This window comes from Rana temporaria, chromosome 10 (genome assembly GCF_905171775.1).
Source record: "Rana temporaria chromosome 10, aRanTem1.1, whole genome shotgun sequence".
Taxonomy (NCBI): domain Eukaryota; kingdom Metazoa; phylum Chordata; class Amphibia; order Anura; family Ranidae; genus Rana; species Rana temporaria.
This window is the reverse complement of record NC_053498.1, coordinates 29401516-29419295: the sequence shown is the minus strand read 5'-3', so window position 1 is coordinate 29419295 and position 17780 is coordinate 29401516. Positions and strand designations below refer to the sequence as shown.

Sequence of the window (17780 nt, the reverse complement as noted above, 5' to 3'; positions counted from 1 at the left end):
ATTGACCCCCCCCCACCTGGAAAATTGAGAAGGTGTTGAAGAGTCTCACCGCCACGGGCTGTCTGAGCAGTCCCGGGCCGGATGTTACACAGGCACAGCGAGCAGAGTGAAGCCGCCTCCCCCTCCAGTGTTTGTCTACACAGAGGAAGGGGACCTGCTGCCTGTGCCACGCTAATGGCTGATCTGAGGTACTAAATGGGATGGGGGGAGGGGGGGTCCATCTGTGCTTAAGGGGGGGTCTGTACTGAAGGGGGTATGTGCTGAAGGGGGGGTTATCTGTGCTGAATAGAGGGGTCTGTGCAGAATGGGGGGTCTTTGCTGAAGGGTGGTCCATCTGTGCTGAATGGAGAGGTCTGTGCAGAATGGGGGGTCTGTACTGAAGGGGAAGTCGTTCTGTGCTGAATGGAGGAGTATGTGCAGAATGGGGGGATCTGTGCTGAATGGAGGGGTCTGTGCAGAATGGAGGGTCTGTGCTGAAGGGGGGGTCCATCTGTGCTGAAGGGGGTCCATTTGTGCTGAAAGGGGGTCTGTACATTCTCTAGGCTATATTTATATGGGCAAAAAATTTCAGAGGACGCCCATGCTAAGACATCCTAGTCCACAAGGGATTTTTGCTTCTTATCCTTAAAGCGGAGTTTCACCCAAAAAGTGGAACTTCCGCTTTAAAATGGAACTGCAGCCCACTCACAATTTTATAATTAAAACATCTTTGCCATTCTGAAACTTTCCTCTAACCACATTGCATATTATTTTACTGCATTTATACTGTGATTCTGTACTATGCTGCAGAAATCTCCCTCCACTGAGTCTGCTGCAACCATTTTAACTGCTGCCTGTTCACTTCCTGGATTTACACAGAGACACACCTCCAGCTCTGCAGCTTTCATTGGCCCACTATGACTAACCCCCATGCCTTCCTAGCAAACTCTCACAAGAGTGAGAGCTGTGCATGATGTCATAAGCCTAGGCTTTTTACCAGACAAGAGACAAGAAACAGGAAGTGGGCTGTATAAGGTATTTTACTGGCAGAAAAAAAAATGTTTTACTATCCAAACAAGGGTAGAAGATTTAATAGATGGAAAGTTGAAAAAATAAGGACTCCTGTCCCCCCGACATGCCACATTTGGCATGTCATATTTTTTTGGGGGGGAGCGGGTACCTAGTTTTGACAGGTACCCAGATCCCACTTCCGCTCATGGTGCCGCAGCGCCGAGTGGAAGTTCTCCTCTTTCCCCTTCCTCCCTGCAATCTTCAAGGACACGTCACAGGTCCCAGAAGATTGCCCAGCCATTCACAATGTGCAGCGCGACTTGCGCATGCACAGTGCGTACCCGGCTGTGAAGCCGCAAACTGTCCCAGCCAGGTGCCCACACTTGCAATGCTGGCGCCGTGGAGAGGGGAAGGAGAGAAGCAAGGCTTCAGGGGGCCGCATCGCTGGACCATGGGACAGGTGGGTGTATGCTTATTAAAAGTCAGCAGCTACACTTTTTGTAGTTACTAACATCTAATAAACACAGAAATGGGTGGACCGCTTTAAAGACTGATTATGTTCAGGAAGGAGAACAGTCCAGGATCTTTTCTCTGTAAATAGGGAGGAAGTTATCTCCACCTGTTTTTTTAGTCAAGTTGGGCTTTCCATAACCCCTCTACTCCATCCAAGTTGTTATCCCTAATAAAAACCACAAAAGCAAACCCAGGGACTGATTTCTTGTGTCCGAGTGGAAAATGTGTGTTGCCTGGCTGTGCAGTTACCAACAGCCCTTGCGGGGTTAGTGCTACATAGGTTTTTTTAAATCATTGGTGCAACACGGTAAGCAGGACAACCAGTTAAATAGCATTTTCTTGATCATACATCACAGGACACAGAGCCTTAATTACTTAATGGGTTATGTAGTCACCACAGGTGATTGGACACTGGCAAACCCAATTAAAATTGTGTTCCTCCCCTATATGACCCCTCCCAAATGGAGAGTACCTCCGTTTTTTTGCCAGTGTTTAAGGTGGTTGGTCACGTTCAACATGTGCTAAGAAGAAAATGCTCTTTTGATGGTCTGTCTGTGGAGGCATAGGAGCTATAACCAGATCCATACCTCGGGCTGATATCAAAGCCTAAGATGGGTGGTACTCTCTGCGGAGGTCTGGGCTCTGTGATCCAGACTTTGGTGTACTAATACAACTGTGGCACGAAAAAATTCTGGCAAAGTCTTCTACAGGTCCAGGGATGAGGTTTCTCTAAGGAACCCTTGATAAACCTGAAGGTTGGCACAACTTGCCCGCCGTGATGGGTGGAAGCTGGAACTCCTTATAGTAGCTTTTCTTGCAGGGTGGATAAGGTAAGAAGAGGATAATTAAATTTTATATTTATCTTCTGTGAGTAGGATGTCTTTCCTGGTTTTCGCCACTGGAGGGTGTAAGTGCATACCTGGTGTATTCTTACATAGCCATCCAGGAACAAGCTCAGTGAAGTCGGTCAATTTAAACACCACTCACCTCCTTCCGCTGCAGGCTCTGCCACAAAAACGCATACAGGGGTCCCTAATGATGCCCCCAGTAATCTCTCCCCCCTTTCCTCATTTTCCTGGGCGCCGCCATGACAGTGGCGCGTGTGCCCTATGCTTTTTTATGGCAGTTTTTTCTTTTTTTATGTGCACATCAGTTCTAGTCTAAAAATGAAGAATAGAGCTCCTAATGGAAATGTTGGCTGTAGCATTAAACTAAGCTCCATCAGGCATTTATTAAATTCCCTGTGAAGCCTATGAAATGCCAGCTAAGGCCAGCTAATAACCAACCATAGTCTCAGTATATGTAGATAAATGCATAGACTTGCACATTAGATGGTTACCTTCATGTTATATTTAGACCTTTCTGAACAACAGGTGTCTGTACAGGTTTTGTATTATTAGCTCTATCGCTACAACAACTTTATGGCTAGGTGGAAATATAACATATAATATCTTTGTGTAAAAAACCTTGGTGGCTTAAAGTTTGATGGTATTTTATCATGCACACAAGAGTCCTAAAAACCACAGGCAGTAAAAGCAATACAGACACTCAGAGATGCTGTGAACATGTACTATGCTTTATTTTATGTTTGCTTTGGTGTAATATAGGCTTTAGTTACTCTCCATAATGTTCTTAATCCAGTTAGAATAGATGCAGACTTTGTTGTAGACACCAGGAAATCCACGTTCTGCACAGTTTTTACCCCAGGAGACCACTCCGTACAGCTCTCCATTGCAGACCAGTGGTCCACCAGAATCCCCCTGTTAAAATAGAGGTACATCATTACAGGAAAGTCCTTAAAGGATAGGACCACTAATAAGTTTTGTGTTTACTTGTGTGGGATAAACCTCCCTCCAGCTTCTGAAAGTTTATATTTAATATTATACGTCAAAATCTAAGCAAAAAAAAAAGTAATAGCTGCTGGCACATTTTATTTATTAAATTACTTATTTCAGTTTTATTGTATAATTCCATATATTTAAATATAATAATTAGGTATCAAACTTGCATGCAGTTTTATGTCATAATAAATTATATATACACACACACTATATTGCCAAAAGTATTGTGACGCTTGCCTTTATACACACATGAACTTTAATGGCATCCCAGTCTTAGTTCATAGGGTTCAATATTGAGTTGGCCCACTTTTTTCAGCTATAGCAGCTTCAACTCTTCTGGGAAGTCGCTCCACAAGGTTTAGGAGTGTGTCTATGGGAATGTTTGACCATTCTTCCAGATGCGCATTTGTTAAGAATGGTCAAACATCAATGCCTGACCTCACAAATGCGCTTCTAAAAAAACATTCCCATAGACCAGGCCTGGGCAAACTCGGCCCTCCAGCTGTTTTGAAACTACAAGCCCCTTGAGACTTTGAAAGACCCTGACAAACACAGGCATGACTCCTAGAGGCAGAAGCATGATGGGATTTGCAGTTTCACCACAGCTGGAGGGGCGAGATTGCCCACCCCTGCCATAGACACTCCTAAACCTTGTGGACAGCCTTCCCTGAATAGTTGAAGCTGTTATAGCTGCAAAGGGTGGGCCAACTCAATATTGAACCCTACGGACTAAGACGCCAATAAAGTTCATGTGCGTTTAAAGGCAAGCGTCCCAATACTTTTTCCAATTTAGTGTAAATGGGTTCCCTTTATCTGCAATTAGGCTTAGAGTTCTACCCCATAAATTTGTACAGTATGATACAGATGTAAACACATATTCAGCTATGTAGATTAAAAATATGAAGTCTCAGAATGAATAGTAAACAGTAAAATCAAAGTGGGTTGCATTCTGAGTCTTCAAGGTGTGAACAACTTATTGATGTAAAACAAAAAACAGGTCAACTCAATGAAAGCATCATTTGATATTCACAATATCACAGGCTTCCATCCTCTGAAAGGAGAGATATCTGAACCTGTATATTCTCACCCTATCAAATAATATAAAGCTTTCCAATTTTCACACATTCTGTTAAGGCTTAAAACCATACTTTCTTCTGGAGTTCCTTGAATTGGACTTCCTCATGTTGAAAGAAGCAACAGAAAGTAGCTTTCTATATTGTGAACTATATATATGCATTATACAAATTAATACCAGCAGGTGGCACTGCAGTATTATAATTATCTGTAGTAATGTAATAACAGGATGTATTGTCTGTATCTAAGTGTGCCCTTATTGTTCTCTTCCTGTTTCTATCTACATGATGTAAAGCTATGATAAAGATAATCCTCCATGAAAGTTAAGTATTCTCTGCATACAACAAGCTTCCAAGTGCATGATTCAACAACCATCCTTGCAGTGCCCCTCCACTTCAAGGATAACACTTGTTTCATCTATGAGAATAGGAATAAGCACAATGTTAACCCTATTCCTGTGTGTTCTGACACCTTTCTATCAGAATCAGAAATAACTTTTCTAGCAGATTGAGCAATAGTAGCTCTTCTATTGGACTACATAGGCCAGCCTTCCCTCCCACATGCATCCATGAACCTTGGCCACCCACAATCCTGTTGCTTGCTAAATGGTTTTCCCTCTGTGGATCACACTTAATAGGTCCTGTCCTTGTAAACCGGGAACATCCCACAGGAGCTGCAGTTTTGGAGTTTCTCCGACCCAATCGTTTAGACATTACATTTTAGTCTAAGTGGCTTAAATCCTTGCCCATTTTTTCTGCTTTAGGGACGAAATGTTCACTTGCTGCCCGATTCATCCCACCCACTTTCAGATGCCATTGTAACGAGATAATCAATGTTATTCACTTTACCTGTCAGTGGTCATAATGTTATGGCTGAATGGGGGTACATGTCAACCCCAACTTTTCTTTTCGTAATGCAGGCATTAAAGATTAACTAAATCCTCCTATCCTTTACAAGGGTCCCATAGCCCAGGCAATAGTAATGCCATTGGTCCTATAGCAGCCATATGGTCTAGTCGGATATACTTGCCATCCTAAAAATGCAATATAAAGACATTTATGAATATTTATATTTAATGCTCACCTGGCATGAGTCTTTGCCACCTTCCATGTAACCAGCACAAAACATATTTGTAGTGATCTGGTTTGGATAGGAAGCTTTACAGCTGGAGTCGGACAAAACCGGGAGATCAAGACATTGTAAATTTGTAGCATATTGCACTGAAAAAAAGTAAAATATTTGTGTTATTATCTACAATGCAGTGTAATTTAAGATATAGGTGATGTTATACATGTCAACATTTTTACATTATCCTTTACGTTATTTTGGGAGATGACCAGAGCCATTTTTCTTTTAAATACGTATTTTAACTAAAGTGGAGTTCCAGCTAAAACAATTTTGTTCAGTTTTGTATTAAAGAGGTTTTCCCCTGACTTCTTGTCCTGGTGACAATACAGAAAGTGGAAATAATCTTGCAATGGGAAATTGACAGCAATAAAGACATGGCACAATATATAACCCTTCCTTAATACAAAAATTGTCAAAAAAATGGTAGCAGAAAAAGCATGAAAAAGTCAAAAAATTTCAAGGAACCAGAACAATAAACCAAAGACTGAAGAGCCCCAACTCCTTTGAAGTCAACTTGTGCTTTGCAGGGCACAGCAATAGTCTTCGCTTAAAGTGTATGTAAGCTCTAACTAGCCTTTTTTGATAATTTTTTGGGGGTATTAAAAATAAAATGGATATAACAAAATACTTTGCAATGTTATGTATAAGTGTAAACAATGTATTTGTTGAAGTGAATTAAGAGCTTTCCTGTGTCTTTTGCACACTTCCTGCAGGGCTGCTGATAGAAAACGCAGGGCCCTATACAGACTACCTGACAGCCCCCCCCCCAAGAAAATATTAAAGTGATATTTCGCTAAAAATACAATAAAATTATATGCAGGCACAAATACAACATAACTCACATAATTCCTGCTAAATCTAAAAGATAAAACTGAGTTAATAAAATGAAAATGAGATGGAAAAAAATACACAGATTCCGGGATCAGAGAGACAGAGGGAGAGAGAAACAGATATAACAAATTTAGGAGCAGAGCTAACATTAGAGCCAGTGCTGAGAGGGAGATTACTGAGGGACGACTGTCTTTCTCAGCAGAAAAAAGCTGGCAGCAGGGAGAGGGGGAGCGGAGGGGGGAGACCAGCTTTCATCACCATGTGTGCTCGTGCTCCCTACAAGAGAACCGGTGGTCCCCCCCTATCTTATGCATTGTGCTGAACGATGTTACAGGCAGCATAATGTTCTCCACTGCTTCTCCAGACCCTTTCATGTCCGTCACATGTGCTCAGTGTGAAACTGCTCTCATCTGTGAAAAGCACAGGGCACCAGTGGCGAACCTGCCAACTCTGGTGTTCAATGGCAAATGCCAATCAAGCTCCACTGTGCCAGGCAGTGAGCACAGAGCCCACTAGAGGACTTCAGGCCTTCGAGCCACCCACATGAAGTCTGTTTCTGATTGTTTGGTCAGATACATTCACACCAATGGCCTGCTGGAGGTCATTTTGTAGGGCTCTGGCAATGCTCATCCTATTCCTCCTTGCACAAAGGAGCTGAATATGGGTTACAGACCTTATACAGCCCTGTCCATCTCTCCTAGAGTAACTGCTTTTCTCCTGGAATCTCCTTCATGCCCTTGAGACTTTGCTGGGAGACCCAGAAAACCTTCTGTTAATGACATGTATTGATGTGCCATCCTGAGGAAGTTGGACTGCCTGTGCAAACTCTATAGGGTCCAGATATCACCTCATGCTACCAGTAGTGACACTGACCCTAGGCCAAATGCAAAACTAGTGAAAAACAGTCAGAAAAGTTGAGTAGGTAAAACAAAAGTCAGTTGTCTCCACCTGTAAAACCATTCATGCATGCATTATTACAATAGGCGTGTGTCGCGGAGGGCCGTGGGACCCAGAAGCTCTTACAAAGTATGAGCCAGGAAATAAATATATAAAGACTTTTAGAAAATACCTTGGATTGCTTTAACATGGGTCTGTAATTCACAATAGATTCCAGGATATCTTGAACTATTACTGGTTGTTGATTCTGAACTCAACAGGTTAATTGAAAGAGTGACTCATTCAATGTGGGGACACATACTGGTAGGTGTTAATGTTGTCTGTTGTGATGTAAATGAATCTAGGATGGCTCTTGAGGGTCTGTCATTTTGGTTTGTGCTAATGGACCCTGTATTGTGTGAAGGAGTCCTGTGATAAATGTGTATTGCAAGTTAACAGACAGTCTAAAGGTCATGTGTCTGTGACATCAGCTGTAGTTAATTAGCTCATGCAAATTAGGTCAGATTTGGAGTCATGATGTCTACCAAAAATATGTGTATTGGAGCTCATTGTATGATGTGTGTGGAGTTGAGTCATTGTTCATTTTGGTTACTGCATGATCCTAACTGTATATAAGAGCCTGATTTTCTCATTAAAGGGTCTATTCGTGTGGAACCTCAAACAGAGCTGTGTGTCTCGTTATTGGGGTTAATTTGCCTGACTGACTGCCTGACTGTGGGTTGTCGGTAGCTGTCTTGGGTTCGGGAATGGAATATCTTAAACGGCTTTAACCCCTGTCCCATTTGGGGGTTCCGTTACAGCGTGGCTTTATAATTTTATAGCTTTTAGGCATTTTTTGTGTGCACTGATTGAATTTACTCATTGCCAATTAGTTTCCTTGAGCATGCGCAGCACATAAACATCGGGCATCCAGCAATGTGTTTGTGTGGAGGCTAAAGTCCTCATTCTGCTGTTTCCTTCTTTCAGCATGTTTGTAGTCAGAGCATGTGCAAGCCTCAGACTTTCCCTTTCTCTCCCAGGCTGCTGTCATGCAGGTTATACAGGTCTGAGATTAAAACAGGTCATTTTATTTTGGGTATATATATGATGAGGTTCTTGGATTAAATGCATTTGATGTTTTTACTGAATAAAGTTCAGCTTCAAAACAACTATTTGTAAAACCCAGGCAATGAACTTACCTCCAATGATTCTTGTGTTCCCCCAGCCTGACACCAGGCACTGACTTCCCACCGTTGGACAGGATGTGGCTATTGGGATTGGTTGAACATACTGATTGAACTGGGCAGGCTCAGCTAGTTTGACCAGCATGAAATCATAATCTAAGGTTTTAGAGTTGTAGCTGGAGTACTTTATAGCCTTTTCCACCCGGATACGCTGTTCTGTCCCCTCTTGTTTACTAACATCATGTTCCCCAAGGTGAGCAGTTAGGTACTGGGGCCTGTATAAGTTGGATATAAGAATAAAGAGGAACTTTAGATATCAATATACTTTATTAAATAAAGGGTGACTACAACGTGCAAAATGTAGAGGATTTCTATAAATAACATTCATGGCTAAACAATTTAATAGAGCAGTAATGAAAATAAACATACATACCTTGATGGCTGCAGAATCAATCCAATGCTGCTGCTGTCCCCTGCCAGCTCTAACAGTGAGAACTGAGTGATCAAAGACCCCTGTTCGCTGAAAATGCCTTACGTAAATGGCGTATCTTTACTGCGACGGGCGTATGTACGTTCGTGAATAGGCGTATCTAGTGATTTACATATTCTAAGCCAAACGCAATGGAAGCGCCACCTAGCGGCCAGCCTACATATTGCACCCTAAGATACGATGGCGCAAGCTGTCGTATTTTAGATAGGTTTAAGTGTATCTCTGTTTGAGAATACACTTAAACTTAGGATGGCGCAGATTCCGAATTAGGTCGGCGTATCTACTGATGCGCCAGCCTAACTCTATGTGAATCTAGCTATTAGTGTTACATTGTAGGTCATAATGCAACAATGGTGTTCTCCTTTTTTTTGAATAATCCAATATAAAAACGATTGAAATTAAAGTAGTAAGTAAATTCTTGACCCAAAGCAGTAATATGGCCAAAAGATCTTTGCAGGTCTTTGGATATTAAAAGTGAAGGTGTAGAGGATGTGACTGTGTTTTTCTACCTCAAGTCTTTTTGGTAGCACAAAAAACATGGTACACTAGGCCAGTGGCCACCATGCCTTGGCATTAAAAAAAACGTCCCTTTGAACACCACCCACTAAATATTCCTCTCTTGATATTACAGTAAAGATGTGCATGATCTCACAGGCAACTTTGCTTTATTAGCTAAATATTAACTTGTTTCTAATCATTATAATCTATCCTATTTTCGGTATTGGGTGACTTTGTGGCTACTTGCACTACTCACAAGTATCATAAATATAATATAAGGCAATATTTTAAATAAACCATAGACATAAGATAGCATTTGGTTTGTGGGCATAGTCCTTTATCTTAATTGATGTATTATGTTGTTTAATGATTTCAAACTTTAAAGGAACAGAAGCCGGCCATTGTAACCAGCCCTATTAGTGATAATGGATTATCCAAACCTATCTAGCTTCCACTTTTGCTGGATCACTTGGCCCGATAAAGTGGAAAAATACTGGAATTACATGCAGGATCAACAGGTAATAACACTGTGTTACTGCAGGGACTCAAGGTAATGGAGGGATATCCCATTGCTATGAAGATTCAGACAACTACAGATTTCCATTTTATGGCTAATCTAGGATTCTTTGATCCTATTCAGAAACCCAAGCCATTTCAGCCCTAGGCCACTGGCTTGATCTGTGTTCTGTATTGCCAATTATTACCAATCTACAAAGAAGAATCACGGAACTTACGGCTGATAGCAATGTGCTGCAGATATGATCCACCGTGATGAGATTAGGGATCCACCACACCATTGGTCTCCAAGAACGGTGAAATATACCTGCCAAGGTTGGGAATAACGGGCACACTCATAGCCATTAATAATCTTATCATCATCATCATACGAAGGAGCAGCGGCTGCAAAGGAATCAAAAAGCATTTTTGTTTACAGATACTTAGTAAAACAGAACCCAATGTATGCTGCCAACGGTTGGGAAATATGGCATACAAGTACCCCTGCACACTGTATTCAACTCCAATGTCAGGTAAATGATAGACAGGCTTCAGCTCAGATCCCAGCCCATCAGTTGCGCCTCTCTGACAAGTTATACTCACATTGGGCTTAATTGTAGAGGTGCAACTTTTGGGAAAGTTAATCATTTACTCCCATTTCCCAAGAGCATATTATTACCTTCCCTTTGCTTCCCTGCTGCTATGTTCAGCCAGCAAGAGCAAACTAAATACTAACCAGGTATTTGGGGTATGGATGCTTATGCACACTGACTTTATGTGAGAGTGCTGGGAAAATCACCAAGCACTGGACTTGTCACATCAGCAGAGTCCATAACCTTGCGGCACCTACAACTTGAATGACTATGTCCATTGACAGGGCAGCTCCTCTTGTTCCCAGCAGCTGAACTATGTGAAGAGGGAGTGAAGGAATGGTCAGTATGTGCTTCTGCGGGTTGGGGGTAAAAGTTCACCTTTTGCTTTGCTCTGAGACTGCTGTTTGAGAGAGAGAGAGAGTCTGATATTTGAGAATGCAGCGGAAGTTCCATTTCTGGGTGAAACTACGCTTTAACTTTTGTCACCATACCTTTGACCACCATGTTTACAGTGAAAGCTGATGGCAAGTCTATATGCATATTTTTAAAGGTGTGAGTAGGGTGACCTTAAATGATCCAGCACCTCATGCCTTGTATTAAAAGGCAAAGGAAAATAAGTATATTTAGGGATTATAGTGGTGTCAATATAAACAAATACAGATATTTCGTAAAAGGTATACATTTCTTTACAACATACAATTTTTTTTAAGGTACATAAAGGAAAAGGCAGAGTTATGCCGCATACACACGATCGAATTTACCTTGGATGGTTTTTCCAACGGAATTCAGCTCAAGCTTGGCTTGCATACTCATGGTCACTCAAAAGCTCACATCAGACTTTTGCTGTCGGAATTTCCGATCGTGTGTACGGGGCATTAGCTGATACTGGCCAAAGAATTCATTACTTTATAAGATGGTTACTGATGCATATCTCGTCCCTACATGTTTAGCCAACATTGGCTTCCTCAGGGGAGCCCAATAGTAGGCATACATTCAGGCCAATCCAGTAACCGTAAAAGAGGGGGGTATAAGTGCTGCCACAGGGGGCACATAAGAGCCAAGATAAACTCTGCTTACAAAAAGGTGTGAGTACAGGGGCGCCAGTAATTCAATTTGCAAGTTGAAAATGTATATCCAGTGCAGGACTGTTGACTTACACAGAATAACAGCACATGATGGTTACCCCTGTTGTCCAGCAGGATTCTGTGCAAGTGAACATTCCTGCACTGGATATACATTTTCAACTTGCAAATTGAACAACTGGCACCCCTGTACTCACACTATTTTTAAAAGCAGAGTTTATCTTGGCTCTTCTGTGCTCCCTGTGGCGACAGAAATACCCCCCTATGTTACGGTTACTGGATTGGCCTGAGTGTATGCCTACTATTGGGCTCCCCTTGAGCCATTTATTACACTGGTGATCATACAATCCCCTGAGGAAGCCAATGTTGGCGAAACATGTAGGGACTAGATATGCGTCAGTGACCATCTTATAAAGAAATTAATACTTTAAGAGTGAATTTATTCACTCTAGAGAAGAACAGAATAAGGGGGGATATGATCAACATGTAGAAATATATAAGGGGTCCATATAGTGAACTTGGTGTTGAGTTATTCACTTTACAGTCAACACAAAAGACAAGGGGGCACTCTTTACATCTAGAGGAAAAATGATTTCATCTCCAAATGCGGAAAGTTTTCTGTGAGCTGTGAAAATGTGGAACAGACTCCCTCCAGAGGTGGTTCTGGCCAGCTCAGTAGATTGCTTTAAGAAAGGTCTGGATACTTTCCTAAATGTACATAATATAACTGTGTACTAACATTTATAGGTAAAGTTGATCCAGGGAAAATCCGATTGCCTCTCGGGGGATCAGGAAGGATTTTTTTCCCTGCTGTAGCAAATTGGATCATGCTCTGCTGGGGGTTTTTGCCTTCCTCTAGATCAACTATGGGTATAGAATTGGGTATATGGGATTGTACAATGTTTTTTTTGTTTTTTTTTATGGTTGAACTGCATGGTCTTGTCTTTTTTCAACCTGACTAACTATGTATCTGGTCAGTATCCGCTAACTCTGCCTTTTCCTTTATGTACCTTAAAATTAAAAAATCTGTATGTTACAATAAACTCTATATGCATATTGTATATGTATATGATTGTATGTATAGCTATTTTTTATTCTGTAGAGTGTATGACATGGTTAATAAATCTGCCATCTTATTTTCTTGTCTGTATCCCATTAGGGAGATTTATCTTCTCTTCTTGTCACAGGAATGGAACAGAAAGTGAGCGTAAAAATCCCCCCTAAGTGAGGGCAATTACCCTCTTGGACAGTGGTCACTGGGCATCTGTCCCCTTTGGAAAAGGCCCCCCTTTTTTTTTGTTCTGATGACATCTTTAAAATGTTGAGTTTCCCAACACTTACTATCTTGGTGGCACTGATGCCTAGGACAAATAGAGAAGGTGAATCTACTTAAATAAATAAAATAAAAAAACGATTAAGTTTCTAATCCTTCTGCATTCTATCCAAAACAGAAAATAAAATTGGCATATACTTACACTTCCAAACAATTTCTAATTCAAGCTACAACAGAAATGATAATGAGGTGTGAAAATGATTAGGTTTTACCTGCAAGCCCCAGGAACAGGCATATCCAGATATAAAGCATAGTGAGCTGATGGTAACTCTTCTTCTTGGAGTTGCTGAAATTTTGAATGGACCGTTGTCAGCTCCGGACAAGGTTTATAAAGGTCTGCAGAGTCAGCAGATTGTCCGTTCCCATGACTCACCTCCAGACACCTGACAATTCCCATATCTGCAAAGATATTTCAGTGAATGCCTCGGAAAAAAAACAGTGACAGACACATACATTTGTCATCAGCTTGTTTGGTTCCTATTTATTTGGGGTATATTTTTATACATAAATTGGAAGAATATTTGGTGAAGCAAAGTTTAATATATAAAGGTGCTAATTTCCCATCTATTTATATCTCAGCACTACTTCCCACGTAAGTAAATATCACAACTATGGTTTACGTCAGAAGCCTGTTGGAAACCGTGATAAGAACTTCTTTTATATTTATGAGAGGGTCAAAGAATTCACAAACAATGTATTTTTCTAAAATCTATACATTTTATTACAAACGAATTAAAAGCAATCTTGAAACTTGTCATTGCTTACATGTCATAGCATCATCCATATACATTCAGCTGACTATCCCTCTACTTAGCATTTCTACATATCACTTGAAAGCTTAGTAAACATATTAAAGGCACTTCTGGCACCTCAAGCAGTGAATGTATATATTGACAACGGGTGCTGGGGTATGCTAGAGGGTCTAATGGTGCTGGCTGCAGAGGGATGTATTGTTGGTGGGGGTATCTATGGTTAAGAGAGGAGTCTATTATTACCAAGGGGGTGTTATGTTGCTGTTGGAGTAATTGTTGCTTGGAGGAATCTACTGTTGAGGGAGGGATCCATTGTGGCTGGCTGCAGAAATCTATTGTTCTTGTGGTGGATCTATTGTTGCTGTGGTGGTCTTTTGTTACAGGGGGTCTATTGTTGCTGGGTGAATCTACTTTACTGCTTTTCTTTTCATCATTTACAGATTCCATACAAATGACTTAGTATCACAATTTGATACTTGGTTCAGTTCTCTCTAAAAAGGATGGTATTGGGTTTGGGTGGTACACAGGATTGGTGCTCTTGGGTGGGAAGTTTGCAGAGACCAGCATCTATTTTCTGAGGAAAAAAAAGCCCTGAACGTATAATAATTTCCAGTAGAGAGGATGGCAAGCAATAACTAAATTTCCACAGATTGATTGTACTTTATCAAGCAGCCATGGATGTGTGTAATAAGGAATCAGTCAGTGGCCACTGCTCATTAGGGGCGCACATGCACCCCCACCACAATCCATGCATCTGGCCCCTAATCTACATGCAGGGCGCCCGACGCATGAATTTTAATGGATTTTTTTATTTTTTTTGTAAGGGTGGGCTCAGTGCGCAGTGCCCACCCAGTTTTGTGACATTAGTAATGTCTTCCTGTTTTTCGTCCTGGCCAATCAGGAAGCGGGTCCTGTTACCTTATTGGCTGGGAGTCCTAAGACCCTATTGCCTGGGAGGAGACAGGATGGCTCTGTGGCTCACGCATGCGTTTGCAAATGCGTGCGGACAAAACCCCTGTTTTTAACGCATACTGTAGACAGGTTAATTGGTTTTCTGCAAGCTGGTCGGTAAGTAGGCTTGGTTTTTCCCTGGGCATTCCCCAGGTTTTTGTTGTTACCTGTTACCTTATTGGCTGGGAGTCCTAAGACCCCATTGGCCGGGAGTCCGAAGACCCAATTGGCTGGGAGGAGACACGATGGCTGGGACATGGAGGAGACGGAGGGGGGAAGCCACTGCCGCAGCCATGACCTGCATGGGTAAGTGCAGGCCAAAGGGCAAGCGAGCCGGCAACTGGGGGGGTGGATATGGTGTGCAGTGGTGGGCTGGAGGAGGGGGAGTGTTTGGGTGGGCTGGCAGGCTGGAGCAACAGGGGGGGGGGGCAATGTCTGTAGTCAGGTCTGTATGCCTGCCCCCCCCTGACTGATGGAGCACCAGCCGTTACTGGAATCAGTGACTCGCCACATGAACCTAAAAGCACACCGAGAGGCTTAGGTGGAGGTGTGTTCACAAAACTGCCCCAGGGTAACGAACAGAACTTAAACTTGTAACACTTTCTAGTACATCTGTAACTGAAGGTTTCCACTTAGAAAGCCATGGTTCTCGTGTTTTGCTGAAGGATGACATTGCACTAAAACAATGATAGACTTGCCAGTGTGCTATTGACTATAAATAACCCAAATAAAACATGTAATTTACATTAATTAAAAATTTGCAATGCAACTTTCTATTTCAATCAGCTAAATACATTCCAATAGCATCAAAACAAAAGTAATGCAAAGTCTTAGTTTTTTCTTTTGAAAGTAGCCACAAGGAGCAGAACAATCTAACCCATGGTAGCATACTGCAGAGAAAGACCTTTTCTATCTGTGTGGAAGCGGTGATCTTTCTACGGAGGTCCAACATGCCCCCTGCCAAGTCACACCTATGTGCTCCCTTCTGATTGTTAGGATTTGGCTCTAACACAGCAGAAGGTTTTTCAGACCTCTGCAAAGTCAACTGCTTCCACCAGGAGAGAAAGAATCCCACCGTTCAGCTTGCTGATGGGATAGGCTTTTCTACTCAGGCTGTTGTCGGCTTTTTATTGTAGCGCTACCCCCGAAGGAGCCGCTGATTTGTTGTTGTGATCGGCGTATTAAGTTACCTTAGTGTTGTCTAGGGGTGCAGTTGGAGAACAGAGTATTGAGCGAATGTCCAGACAATGAATATAAGTTTTCCAATGCTTTATTTTCAGGCCAACACGGCCAACATCAAAATCAAGTAGGAAGAAAAGATTGATGAAGAAAGAGGAAGAACTTTGCGGTATCAGGCCTGGATAAGAACTGAGCAATCCTGCTCTCAGTAGTACCAAATTGCGGTTCGTCGCCACTCTAGCCAGAGTGGGTGAAATGCCCCCGGACAGACTCCTGTCACAAGCCTGGCAGCCGAAGTGTCACTTTAGATTGCTGGGAGGAACGGATCTCTCTCACAGACCTGGCTCTAGGGCCTCTGCCACAGGCCTATTACTTTGAATAAGCCTAATGGATGAATTGAGCGAATCCTCCCAGTAGGTTTTTAGCATAGGTCACCGGACAACAGAAAAGCATACATGTTAGCATTCCGATCACCAGATCCCCGATTGGTTCGTTCAAGCCCTGTTGGATAACCTGCCTCCGGGTTCTCCTCAAGCCGATCCCCCAATCGAACGGCACCCAGCCTGGTATCCTCTCAATAGAACTGGGGACCCAGTAAGTCACTGGGGCCCCTCTCAGCAACATAGAGCTCCACGTAGCATTTGTCCCCGGCCTGGAAGACCATCGCCGGGGTCCGTTGGATGCGCACACCCTAAAGGTGGATGCCGCGCCTGGAACCCGCGGGAAGAACCAATAAAGATGGCGTCTGCCACAGATATACTCTCCCCCAGCATGCCCCGTGAGGGAAAACTCCTCTAATTGGCTGCTGGGAAAAAAATGCTCTGCCAGAACCCCTCTAGCTGTGGAAACAACACCCCTGAAGCGCAGGCTGACCTACAGGATATTTCTGGAATGACAGCAGCCTAAATTTGACAAATTGTGAATGGGAGCAAAATAACTCTCCCATTCCCCATTAACTAGCGTAGTGCCCATACTGGAAGTAAGGGGGCGCTACATAATGGATCATAAACTGTTAGACGATCCACAGCTGTTGTTTTCATCCATCTGCAATGTATTTAGCTGATTTAAAACCGAAAGTTCAATTGTGCAATAAACAGAAACTATTATGGTTTGGGGTCAGATCCATTTTTAAAAAGAAAACCTGTTGTGAGGAAATGAGACATAGCTGACCTTTCCTTCTGAAAATGGTAGTATCTTTGCTGTCAAAATCTATTCAGTAAAAAAAAAAAAAACATGCACCAACGGAACGAGTGCCAGACCAAATAATTTGAGTCCAAATTGAATAATTAGCTTACACTGAAAAAACTAAAGTGTTTCAGAGTTCAGAAAAAAAAACTTAATTGGGCCTTCAGTTAACAAAAGGACCTTGAATGGACTCAAAAAATGTTTTTCTTTTGTGAATCTATGCAGTAAAGGTAATTGCTGGACTTGGAGAGTTACTAACCAGTAGCCTCTGCATGAGCATACACCAGTGTTGCCAACCGTCAGTAATTTTACTGGCAGCCAGTAAAAAACAGGCAATTTTCTCCTGCCAGTAAATGCAAAGGGTTGCCAGTAAAAAATAATGGCTGTGATGCTCAGCTTGGTTCGGAGCTGAGATCATCTGAGTGCCTACTACAGTGTGATTGGGTGGTTCTGACGGAGGCGGTGCCTGGGCACATCGCGTGATGTCATGGTGCAATGGAACCAAGCAGAGCGGCCAGAGCCTTGTCTGCGGTATGGGAGCAAGGCAGGCTGGGACCGTCAGTGCAGTTTAGACTGGAGTGGACTGGAGGGATCACTGGGCTTGGAGAGAGACTGTCACTGTGACTCAGGAGGGGATGTGTTGTGTCAATGAGGTCTCTTCATCATCTGTGCTACTGCACACTGTCAGTGTCACTGTGAGAGCAAATTTTATGTGTTTGTGCCACCCATTCTAATTTCTTGTCCTCCTAAAGCCTGTCCCTGAACTACTTACTATATAGAAAATA

General features: G+C 42.4%; 1 protein-coding gene across 1 annotated transcript; it reads right to left on the bottom strand.

Annotated features, from left to right (window-relative positions):
- Positions 1 to 3058: 3058 nt before the first annotated feature.
- LOC120916484 (trypsin-3-like) lies at positions 3059 to 13249 on the bottom strand. Its single transcript, XM_040327470.1, has 5 exons — positions 13141 to 13249; positions 10160 to 10325; positions 8453 to 8712; positions 5502 to 5638; positions 3059 to 3263 (listed from the first exon to the last, which is right to left on the bottom strand). Exons 1-5 carry the CDS (start codon positions 13178 to 13180, stop codon positions 3114 to 3116), a joined length of 753 nt encoding a protein of 250 aa, XP_040183404.1. The 5' UTR covers positions 13181 to 13249; the 3' UTR covers positions 3059 to 3113.
- Positions 13250 to 17780: the final 4531 nt, after the last annotated feature.